Here is a 12113-nt window from a genome sequence, read left to right as displayed (position 1 = left end):
CTCTTCTATATCCCCATTGACTAAGTCATCACAATGAGGAGATATGAGTGCGGCTTCTAATGGTTCCTGAAATGTATCCTGCACATAATCATATAGAAATGAGTCCACAACATCAATCTGAAAACACTCTTCATTATTTTGTGAAAATTTCAGTGCATTAAAAAAATCAAATGAAATTTTCTCCTCTCCCACTCTCAGATGTAGCTCTCTCTTTTGGACATCGATTAATGTTTTTCCTGTTGCCAGGAAAGGTCTTCCCAAAATAAGTGGCATGTCCAAGTCCTCTTCCATATCAAGCACCATGAAATCCACTAGGAAGATGAATTTGTCGACTTTCACCAGCACATCTTATATTATCCCTCTTGGATATTTTTTAGACATGTCCGCCAATTGCAATGACATCCTGGTGGATTTTGGCTCTCCCAAACTCAGTTTCCTGAAAACAAAATATGGCATTAAGTTTATACTCGCACCTAAGTCACACAAAGCTTTTTGAAATTGCAGTTCATTAATAACACAAGGAATAGAAAAACTCCCTGGATCTTTTTGTTTGGTGGAATCTTGTTCTGAACTAGCACAGAACAATTTTCTGTTAGGCTAATCATTGCATGCTCCTCCAATTTTCTCTTGCTGGAAAGAATCTCCTTCAGGAATTTAGCGTAACTAGGCATTTGCATTAGTGCATCAGCGAAGGGGATATTTATATTCAATTTCTTGAATACTTCTAGGAATTTGGCAAACTGAGAATCTAGTTTGGCCTTCTTGAGAGCTGCAGGAAAAGGTGGTGGAATAGCAATATTTGACTGAGATGTGGGTGGTTGTGTATAATTAGAGGACTTACCTGCAGTTGTCCCTGGTATATCTATTTCTGACTCTTTCTCGCTTTGTCTCTCACATTCGATTTTCTTCCCACTCCTTAATTCTACAGCCTTGACTTGCTCCTTTGGATTTTTTTCTGTGTCACTTGGTAAAGTACCTAGCTCTCTGTTGGAAAACGCTTTAGCTAACTGCCCTATTTGATTTTCCAAGTTCTTAATTGATGCATCCTGATTCTGCATTCGGGTCTCAGTGGATGATATGAACTTCTGCATCATCTGTTCCATGCTTGACTTCTCTTCTTGAGGCTGTCTTCTGTGGTTCTGATTCCTATATGACCTATTATTCTGTCCTCCCCACAAAAAATTCGGATGTTGTCTCCACCCTGGATTATATGTGTTTGAGAATGGATCATTCCTGGGGCGATTCTGATTTCCTACATGGTTTACCATTCCTCCATCTGGCTGGTATGATGGATTGCTAGTTTGACAATATTTCATGAAGTGTTCAGCACCACATTTCTCATACCACACCTCTTGAATACGCATCGTAGACTGCCCTAGAGTTAGCTCTTCTATCCTCTTATTCATGACCTCTAGCTGAGCGGCTACTGAAGTGAATGCATCAACTTGATGCATTCCTGTGGGTCTTTTGACTGCATTCCTCTCTGATTGAGGATGATAGCTACTGGATGCCATCTCCTCAATTAACTCATATCCATCCTCTGTTTATTTTCGTAATAGATTTCCACCTGTAGCTGCATCTAACATGGTGCGATTTGAGTGAGGAAGACCATAATTAAAAGTTTGTACCACAAGACCGTTTGGTAGTTGGTGATGTGGGAATCTCCTCAGTAGATCTTTGTAGCGCTCCCATGCTTCATAGAGTGTTTCCTGTTCACCTTGAGTAAATGTTGTGATGTCAGCTCTGAGTTTCATTGATTTGGACGGTGGGAAGTATTTAGTCAGGAAGACCTTTGCTAGATCATCCCAAGTAGTGATGGACCCTGCAGGTAGATATGTTAGCCATGCTTTAGCTTTATCTCTTAAAGAAAAAGGGAATAGACGCAAATGAATAGCGTCATCAGAAACTCCCTGAATCTTAAAAGTGTCACAGATTTCTAGAAAATTCGTCAGGTGAGCATATGGGTCATCGATTGTCATCCCACCAAACTGGACTGTGTTTTGCACCATTTGAATGATAGCAGGCTTTATTTCAAACTGATTTGCTGCTATGGTTGTCCTGATTATGCTTGGTCTGGCATTTTTTATGGATGGAAACGCGTTATCCATCATGGATCTGTAGATAGGCGGTGCATTATTTTCATCTTCTCCATCATCCAGCATCCTTTGCGCTTGTCCTGCCATTCTTTCTTGTTTTTGCCTTGTTCTCATGCGAAAGGTTCTTTCAATTTCAGGATCAAAAGGGATAAGTTCCGACTCAAATGGATGTTGCATGCACTGTAGAAGAACCTGCAGTTCACCAATGGAAAAAGTGATTAAAATTGGAATAAAGAAAAGTAAATAAGAACAAATTAAAGTAATCAATAGTCCCCGGTAACGGCACCAAAAACATGATCGAGCAAATACTAGCACTTAAATTCAATGTAATTATATCTCTTTTCTGCTCAAAATTATCGCAAGTGCACGACTCAAATTATAGAAAAGTGTACTGAGTACGAGTATCGTCCTCAGGGACTATGTCACGATAATTCAATTATTTAATTTCTATACCCCAAAGTAACGAAAATTTGATTTTTGATTATTCTAAAATTATAAAGTAAAGAATTTAATTTAAAGATGCTTAAATGAAAATAAAATAAATCACAGCGATTCTTAACGCAGAAAAATATAATATGAGGAAATTTTGTTGGAATCTCGGTTCACCTTCCCCCTAATTGAACTTGGACGATTAAAATTAGTTTTACACTCATAAATTTGACAAGAACTCCTTAAATATTGAAACTCTCTCTCGAGTGGATGCCAATCTAATTCAAGTTAATGAAACAATCAAATCTCTTTGATTATTTATCATTACTGATTGCTTTGCGTTCATTGAATTCCTACATTTTTCAACCTGGTGGTCTATGGTTATCAACATGTACTAAATATCATATCTCTATGCATATTTTAAGTCCATGAATTTTATCACTTGTCCTAATCATGAATCTATCTCTCGACAGCAATTCACAATCTATGAATCTATATTAAAGTTAGCTACTCCACAACATAGAATAATAAAACATGATAAAATCAAATACTCGCATAAAAACTCAATAAATTCGTCCAAAGATTCAATCACAAAAACATGTTACGGGGTTAGGATCCCCTAAATTCCAACAAAATAAAGTTTATCTACTACAACTCATAATAATATTCAAGCTAATAAAGTTTTCAACATAAAATTTCAGAAATATTGAAGAAGAAGAACTCCCAACGAGAAGAAGAAACTTCAATTTTTAGAGCCGCCTCCGCCTTCTTTGCAGTGTTTTTCCAACCCTCAAAACGTTTGAAAAGATGCTATATATATTTCCCCTCGAGTCCTTTCCTTTTAAAACACCCGAAATAAAGTTTTCCAAAAATTACGGCGACCGAGAGCTCAAAATCCACCAACTCTCTGCCAGGAAAAGTAATTTCAGCGCTCGGTCTGCTCTTTTCTGCAGACCGAGCGCACCCCCCTGTGAAGCCTAAAATTATTTTTTTCTTCCTTTTTCCTGCCAAAATAACCACTAATAAATAGTAGTAAACAAAACACACAACATTACACTAAATGCAAACAAAAGTTGAAGAATACTGAAAAGACCAAAAGGAACTAATGCAAAATATCAAGAAAATGAACAATAAAACATATAAAAATGACACTTATCATGGTGCAGTGGTAGCGTATTGGAACAGAGGAAACAACTTGGGATTTGGAGAGCCGGATGCGAGCTGAGCATCTAGAGTTGTTCTGAATCTGTGTAATTCTGTTTTGGAAGATGTATTTGAAAAGTTCAGGTCTAATAAAGAACATTTGATTTTTTCAGTTTTTTAAATGGCGGTCGAGGCGGCCTCTTAGGCGGTAGGCGGCCCTCGGCCGCCACGCCTTGGCATGAGGCGGCCTTTTCAGGCGGCCCAAGCTGTTCGAAAGGCGAGGCGGGCGAGGCAGCGGTGGCAGGCGCTCAGGAGGGTGATCCGAGTGAGGCGGGTGAGGCGGTCAACACATTTTTAAATTCAGTCAAAGGTCAAGATTCAGCTAATTTTAAAATTCTAGTCAAAAGTCAATAAATTTAAAAAAACCTAGTCAAAGTTTACCCATTTTAAAACCCTAGTTATTGACTTATTTTAAAAACTCTAGCCACGTTCTTTTTGTTTTTTTATTTTTGCACCCTGTATAGATGGTATTATATTTATGAAGTTTTTTTTATGCATAAAGATTATTTAATTACACATCTTACATAAAAAATTATGACTATTTTTTATTACATTGCATGACTATATTGATTATCCCATAAAAAAAAATTAAAAAAATTCAACCGCCTAGACAGTTGAGGCGGTAGGCGGTCACGGAACGCCCCGCTATCGCCTCCCGCCATTTAAGGTGGGGAGAATGTAGTAACCCGTACCCAAATCGAAGTGATTAAAGGCTTAAATCACAATTAATAAATAAATTGGATTTTTGACAGTTTGGAAGCTACGATCAGAGGATCGAAAGCTCTGGTGATATATGAAGCTCCGATTGAGGTTTGGAGGCTCTGATTGGTGCCAGAGAATAATATGTCATGTGTGAGGTCAGATTGGATAACGTCATAGGATCGGAAGCTCTGAAGAGATGATCGGAGGCTCCGATCGGGTGTCGAAAACCAGCCATTGTGTGACACGTGGTTGGCTAGGGACGAATGAAAGCAAGGGTTCGGAGGCTCCGATCCGATCGAAAGCTCCGAACAGGCGATCGGAGGTTCCGATCGCCATCTATATATAGGGGTTCCGAGGCCTCATTTCAGCGCACCTCTTCCAATCCCTCGTCTTTATTTTTAGTCTATTTAGGCTTTTTCTAGTTCTCTAGGCGCATCTCGGAGTTGGCAAGGCGTCCCTATAATCGTAGTGGAGTTGTGGCCTAGTTGTGGGAGACTCGATAGTAAAGGGCTAACGACAGACGCAGGTATAGCTTTGACTTCCTAAAAATTTACGGGAGTATGAAATAGCTTAGTTAAGTCCTTTACAGCTTAAATATTAGTGATTCATGTGTGTTTGTATTGTAGACGAAGTAGTGTGGACTTGTAGGCATGAGATCTAGACCGGTGTGCTAGGATTTGGCCTACAGTACTAGAGGTACGTAAGTACTGACCGAGATAGCCGACATGATATATACGCTTATATTTTGCATTTTTATGTGCTATATGTTTACCATGTTTTACTTCTTTAACACATTCATGATTTTATACTGCATCTCATGAGAAAGGAGTCGTGACAGTTTCCATAAGGAGCTCGTATCTCATTATGGACTCGAGTTAGGTATTAATAGTTTCCATATGAGGCTTGTATCTTGTTTTGGATTTAGGTCAGGATTTGGGGAGGCTTAGCCCCATATTTGCTATCACTAGGAGCGACCACGACGGTGGAGTAGACGCTATAGTGATAGGGTGAATATACGAGTACTTCCATGTAGTCGCTCTCTGGGAAGGTGTTGTATATTCGGTGGCGCTCTGAGCAGATTGATTTAACCAGGATTTTAAAGTCATTTATATGCTCGTATTTGTTTATATAAAATTTCTTTCGTACTGAGCATAGTCACTCACGCCCAATGTTTGGTGCTCTTGGGATACCTTGTGGTAGGACAGGTTTGAGACTGGACGGTCCAAGCGACTCGCAGCAGGATTGAAGTTGGTGCCTGAGTGGAGGTAGTTGTTAGGGATTTTGAAACCCCAAACACTCGATATGGTTGTATAAGAGTATCATACTCTTTTTACTATCGTCGGTTATATTCTGCCGATCATAATTGTTGTATTTAATTTATCTGCTCTTTACGCTTTTAAATATTTACTGCACGCGCTAATTACTCTGATTAGGTAGTGGATCCGGGTGGGTCACTACAATTTTACCTACCATGATATGCATGTATTTACTGTTCATATGACAAATGTTCATTTATCATGTTGAGCCGTATCTCTTTCGAGATAAGCCATAGTTTAGTTGGATTGCTCAGCCCTATATTGTGGACGATTGGACATCGCGAGTCACATGGCCGACGGGCACCGAGGGCTGTGATGTTTTCAGGATATTCCCAATCCACGTTCGGATGATGCTATAGTAATCCAGATGGATACTTCCGAGTGATATTTGACATTTTGACGCCTCCAGTCTAAGCACGAGTTTCCTCGTTGATCCAATCATTTTGCATGCACATAGAGGTTTGTATACTCATATTTATTGTATTGAGCATTAGCGCTCACATCCTTGGGTTTTCATCTTGGACACCCCATTTCGCGAGGTAGACCTTAGGTTGGATGATGCAGATAGGAGTGAGCCCCGATTCAAGGAGCAGCGTCGTTGAAATTTTTGGTTGTCTGGTTCAGTGTGTTTCATTTCAGGTTCGGTTTGATACACTATCATTTGATTTGGTTGTACCCTAAATACATTTTAGATCGTTGTTTAGATTTGGAAATTATGTTTTCTATTGTATTACCGGATTGTTGTCATTTAAGATTTAATTACATGCGTATTAATTGCTTAGTAGTTGATCTCGGTGCGGGTAGCTAAATACACCAACTATGAGAACATTAAACATAGGATAAACCTGATCAAATTAAACAAAACTAAATAGTTGTTACTAATACGATGAACATGACAAAATTTACAAAACAAACTCGAAGGAAAACACTAAACGATAATTTGCAGGAACTAGCATTAAGATTACCAGAATTAGAAAATATTTAAGGTAATCTACACATACGATAATACTAATGACGAGATATTTGCAAAGGAAATATGTTTTTGAAATTTTTCGTATGCTTTTTTTTTGTTGAATGTGTGAGACCTCGATTCTAATCATCTAATCTCGGGATAAACAATAATAAAGCATACAAGATTACAAGTAAAAGAAGGTTTTTTTTTTCCAACACAATCACGGACCCCGTGCACACATCCGTGCACGGGTCCGTGCCTACAATTTCAAGACCACACGGACCCCGGGTCACGTCCGGAAGGGGGTCCGTGCAAAACATCAAAAAAAGCCAATTCTCTGCCAGCCTACACGGACCCTTACACATGAACGGCACGGGGTCCGTTCATGCACAAAAAAAACCAAGATTCTCAAATGCGAGGAGGCACGGACCCTTACACAAAAGAGGCACGGGGTCCGTGCTCTGCTACACCAGAAAAACTTCAGCAATTACAGAGCCGAAATCAAGCAATACAACTCCCAAATTTTCATCAAAACATAATCATGCATTAAATCACAATCTCTCCAAAGAAGACATGAAGTTCTAGAGTTGATCAATGCTCAAAAGGATAGAACATGCATCGGTTCTAGCTATTACAATCCGAATACAAAACATAACAAGTTCGATTACATAATCGACTTCTAAAACACCAAGGCCTCACTCTATCAACTTGACCATCTAGCCATGCGATCTCTGACTCGGTCCTGCCCCACCTGTTGCCAAGCACACATACAAAGACAAGACAACATCCGGATTATCCGGTGAGAATAATATTCCCAATAAAAGAGACTAGCATATAATAACATGTAAATATATCAAAACATGATATCAAATCAAATTCCACATATTCCTCAAGTAATTCATTCAATTGCGGAATTAAAATGATATGCATGACTTTAAAACTTCTGGATTATCAGACTCAGATAATCAAATGGAATTCTTCTTTCTTTCTTTCTTTGGTTTCGGATCCCGAGGTTAAAATATCCAACGATTACACCGAACTCCCCTTTCGAGGTGGACGAGGTATATTTTAATCCTCTAGACTCTAGGGCATTATAGTGAGTTAATCAACACTTGTAGTAAATCGCCTACCAAGGCCACTAAGCTATAATCTCCAGATCGTCTAATTCAAAATGAATAATCAATCGTCTTAATATGAATGCTTATGTAATCTCATGCATTCAAATATAAATTCAATCATAAATTCATATAAGCATATAAACATGCAAGTATGTGATTTCTTCTAGGGCACTCGAATGAATCCGGATTCGAGTTAATCGTCCTATTCCATTTCAAAGTCATCTTATACCTTATTCGCTTCGAAGGTACTTCAATCTGAAAAATCAATAATAAGGATAATAATCAATATCCAATCAAATTCATTCAAAACTCAATCAAACTTCTTCGATCGATAAATAAGAAAATCGATACTGTATCGACTTCAATCTTCCAAACTGTCCAAAGCTGCTATCTCGCAACTCTGCTGACTTCAATTCAATCTATCAGAAGGAGTCATAAGGATCAAAATCGATATCAAACTCATATCAAACTCATATAACTTAAAACATCAAAACGACGTTCAAACTTCAAACTGACGGCATAATGGCTATTTACTGATCAAACCGGAAACGCAGACAGCAAGATTACAATCCAAAGAACTCATAATCAACCTCAAACCTCAATTCCAATACAATCCCAACACATCACAAAAACAAGGTTTTCAAAAATAATAAGAAAAATCATAACAAATCCGATCGTCGTTAGATCTTCGAACCGTCTTAGATATACGATCACTGCTAACTAATAATCATCCTCTCCGAATATCAATCAATTCTAAAGACATCCAAAAATTAAAACCTCTTAGAAATAAGAGAAACTTACTTCCAAACGGAGCACTCGATGCTGTGATCGCTAATCTGCCTTCAGAATTAAATTCCAACGGACGGATCGACCGGAAACTCAAATCTGAAAGCTTGAAAAAATGTTTCCCAAGCTTCAATGGGAGAAACGTGATGGAGGAGATGAAGAAGGCTAAGGAGACTTGGTCAAATGAATTCCAAGACCAAATAATATAACAAATCCAATTTTTGCATTTTAGTCCTTGAAAATTCCAAAAATTGCAAAATAGTCCCTGATCAAATACAAGTCGATCCTCGAATCTATAATCTCTGATTATCTAAAATAAATTCAATTAAGATAATTTTGGGGCGTTATAATTCTCCCCCTCTAAGAATCGATTTCGTCCTCGAAATTAATTACAGTTCTATCACAAGGTCGAGGATAGAATCACAGGACTGCAATAAGAATTTACATCTCGGAACTAAGTCCAAAATCTGCTTCCAATCTAACTCTGAATCATTCGTCTCAATCAGTTCGACATCTCAACAACAGGAGAAAGTCAGAAACTCTAGTCGATTAATTCATCAACATTCCGTTCGTCTATCAAAAGTCGTCTCATCCTCGTCAGAACATCCTTACAATTCAGTCACATTTCGAATCATCTACCGTTCTAACTCATGAGACACAGAAAGTTCACCTCGAAAATGAAGGAGATCTTCATCTCTCCTCGTACAACTTCTAGAGAGGTGTTTTCCATATATCATTAGATCGTTGCCGTTGTACGAAGTCTCCACAAAAATAAAGAATCCTGCCAACTAGTGCTAAGTTGAGCACTACAACTCATGGCAATTCCTCTAAAGTTTGACTCATTTGATCTGGTTGTACGTTGTTTTGAGGGTAAAGAATCGAAACTAGTTGAAATCAACAACAAAAATTCTCTTCAAAGTATATGCCGAGAGAACAATAACATCAAGGATCTCTGTCGAGACTGACAGACTTCGGCAATTCATGACATCTGAAAACCTCTGACAAGATATCAATTCTCTGTTCTTCATCAAAATCATTCTGTACAGAAAACTGTAGCGGATTCCATCCATCAATCAATCAATCAGAAACAGACAGTAGATAAAATAAGAATAATTCCAAAATCTCAATAAGAAGAAATCCCAGCACTGAAAGATCATCAGCACTGAAAACCAGAATACATGAAAGCGGGTAATCAAAAATTTCGTAACCAGATAATAAGGATCGAAGAAATTCATTCTGTCCAAATCGAAATTCAAACATCGAGTTAACATACAACTGTTCGGCGTACAATTCTGAAAAGATTCTCGAAATCTCTGTACGATCAGTACAATTCTCATAACCATAAAACAAGAAATTCATCAATAAGAATTTCTAATTTCAACTAATACTTCAGAAAGATTCGGTCAACAGAAAATTCTTCAACAATGCAGGAGTATTCGTCAAATCAAACGGCACTTTTTCTCGGCAGCATCAGCATATACATGTTACCAAAAATTAGAATATACGAAACTAACACTTAAATTTGAAAATATATGTTGAAAATCATAAAAAATAAAATCTATATAAAATTTTTAAAAAATAAAAATTTTCCTTTATGAAATTATATATTGAAAATCGTAAAAAAATATGTTAGGATCGAAAATACGTGCAGAGGGGGGTGAATACACATTTAAAAATATTTTAGAGCTACAATAGCTCGTTCTTGAAATGTTCAAAAATAAACCGAGCACCGATGAATTATATCGAGTTTGGTTTTCAAACCAAGCGAAATACACTGGAAATAATCCTTCGTAGAAACCCAATAAACATTTTATAAATCATTTGAAATAATGCAAGTTCAAATAATAAAAACAATTTGGTTGAAGCATTTTATCAAACACTTTGTATGCAATATTTTGGTGTATGAAGAACACATAAAATGCTTCAACAATGCATCTTAAAACAATGGCAATAATAAAGTAAATGCAATAAACAAATAGACACAAATTTGTTTATGGATGTTCGGAAGCTCAATCTCCTACGTCACCCCTTCTTCCACCTCGAAAAGGTCCACTAGAAGATTTGATTTATACAAACCCAATCCAATTTAGGACTTATCCAATGCCTAAACAAGAACTCCTAGCCACTCTCGATCGTAGGCCTCAACCTCACAATCCACATAATGTTTTACGTCTTTATGCCAAGACTACAAACACAATCTTTAACTTAGACTCTCACTCAACTAATCTATGAATACATCTCTCGAATATGTGAGTGAGTTGGGTGTGAAGAACTAAGGCTGCTCACGCTCAAGAATTCTGATGATGTTCTTCACACCTTGGGATTGCTCTCATTCTAGCTTTTTTTCTTCATGTAGGCTGCCCACACTTTGAATCTCATGCCCAAGCTTGTGTTTGATCTTCAAAGTTTTGTATTTATAAGCTCCAAGAATGATTTGAACGTTAGATTCAATAATATGACCGTTTGGGATGTTTCTGGACACTTTATGAAGTTGCAACGGTTATATTTGAGTTGTTGTCCATTTTCTGAAGTTGAGATGATTTTATTGTTCATCGGACTCGTTTGACCGATTTGATCTGGTCAAACTCATCTGGTCTGGTCAAGCTTTGATCTGGTCTGGTCCGACTTTGATCTGGTCGAACTTTGATCTTGTTTTGGTCAAGCTTGATCTAATCTCGTAGTTGATCTGCATCATTCCAATTGATCTCGTTTGTTCCAGATTCAAGCTGATTTGTTCATTTGCTTCTAGCTCTTGATTCATTGATTTCTGGGCAAAGTAATAAACATAAAAATTGTAGCTCTTTCTCTTGGCTTTCCACGGAATTAATAATCACTCAATTTTGAGTTTGTATGTGAGAGATATACTCGAAATACTAAGCTATGTTAGAAATTCTGTTCTGCAGAATTTCTGTGCAGATCTCAAAACTTCATCGTGCTTTATCTGCTTCTTAAGCTCCGATTCAGAATGAGCTTCTTAAAGATGATTTGTAGATCATTGTCTTAGCTTCATAACTCATATGAATCATCCCGTTTGGATAAGCGAGCTGTAAGTTATGGCCAAAATACCAGGACTGGTCTGTTTGATCTGGTTGTTGTAACTTCGATCTGCTTTGCATCCAGCTCGATGTTGCAACCACCATTTCGCCTTGATAATGTCCGAATTAACTCATCTGGCCTGAGATATAACTTGTAGATATTTGAGTAATATTTTCAACCCTTTTAGCTTCAAGTCATTTGGATCACCGAGCTATGAGATATGATCAATTTACTAAACTGCGCCAGATTGACTTATTTGATTTCCAGCTCAAACTCTTCCAACTTTGATCTATCAACTACAACACTTGATTAAATATGTTAGAAACACAATAACAAGTTTTGTTATCATCAAAATCAAGATTGCTTGTGTTTCACAACCCAACAAAATAAAATCTATATAAAATTTAAAAAAAATACAAAATTTCCTATATGTTATGAAAAATAATTTATTATTATTTCACCAAGAATCTTATAA

The 12113-nt window shown here is 37.4% G+C and overlaps 1 protein-coding gene and 1 non-coding gene across 2 annotated transcripts; one reads left to right on the top strand and one right to left on the bottom strand.

The window, feature by feature from the left end:
• Positions 1-473: 473 nt before the first annotated feature.
• On the bottom strand, positions 474-1514 carry LOC140861065 (uncharacterized). The gene has a single exon (XM_073264069.1). The coding sequence runs from the start codon at positions 1512-1514 to the stop codon at positions 474-476; it is 1041 nt and encodes a 346-aa protein (XP_073120170.1).
• Positions 1515-1644: 130 nt separating this feature from the next.
• On the top strand, positions 1645-1751 carry LOC140870149 (small nucleolar RNA R71). Its single transcript, XR_012147126.1, has one exon. It is a non-coding gene; the product is annotated as a small nucleolar RNA R71 (small nucleolar RNA).
• Positions 1752-12113: the final 10362 nt, after the last annotated feature.

Source organism: Henckelia pumila, chromosome 4 (genome assembly GCF_033568475.1).
Source record: "Henckelia pumila isolate YLH828 chromosome 4, ASM3356847v2, whole genome shotgun sequence".
In the NCBI taxonomy this organism is placed as follows: domain Eukaryota; kingdom Viridiplantae; phylum Streptophyta; class Magnoliopsida; order Lamiales; family Gesneriaceae; genus Henckelia; species Henckelia pumila.
The sequence above is the reverse complement of the archived record's forward strand: the minus strand, read 5'-3'. Positions and strand labels throughout refer to the sequence as shown.

Excerpts from the sequence above, each read along its gene's own strand:
- LOC140861065 (XM_073264069.1), bottom strand. The coding sequence starts at position 1,514 with ATGGCATCCAGTAGCTATCATCCTCAATCAGAGAGGAATGCAGTCAAA.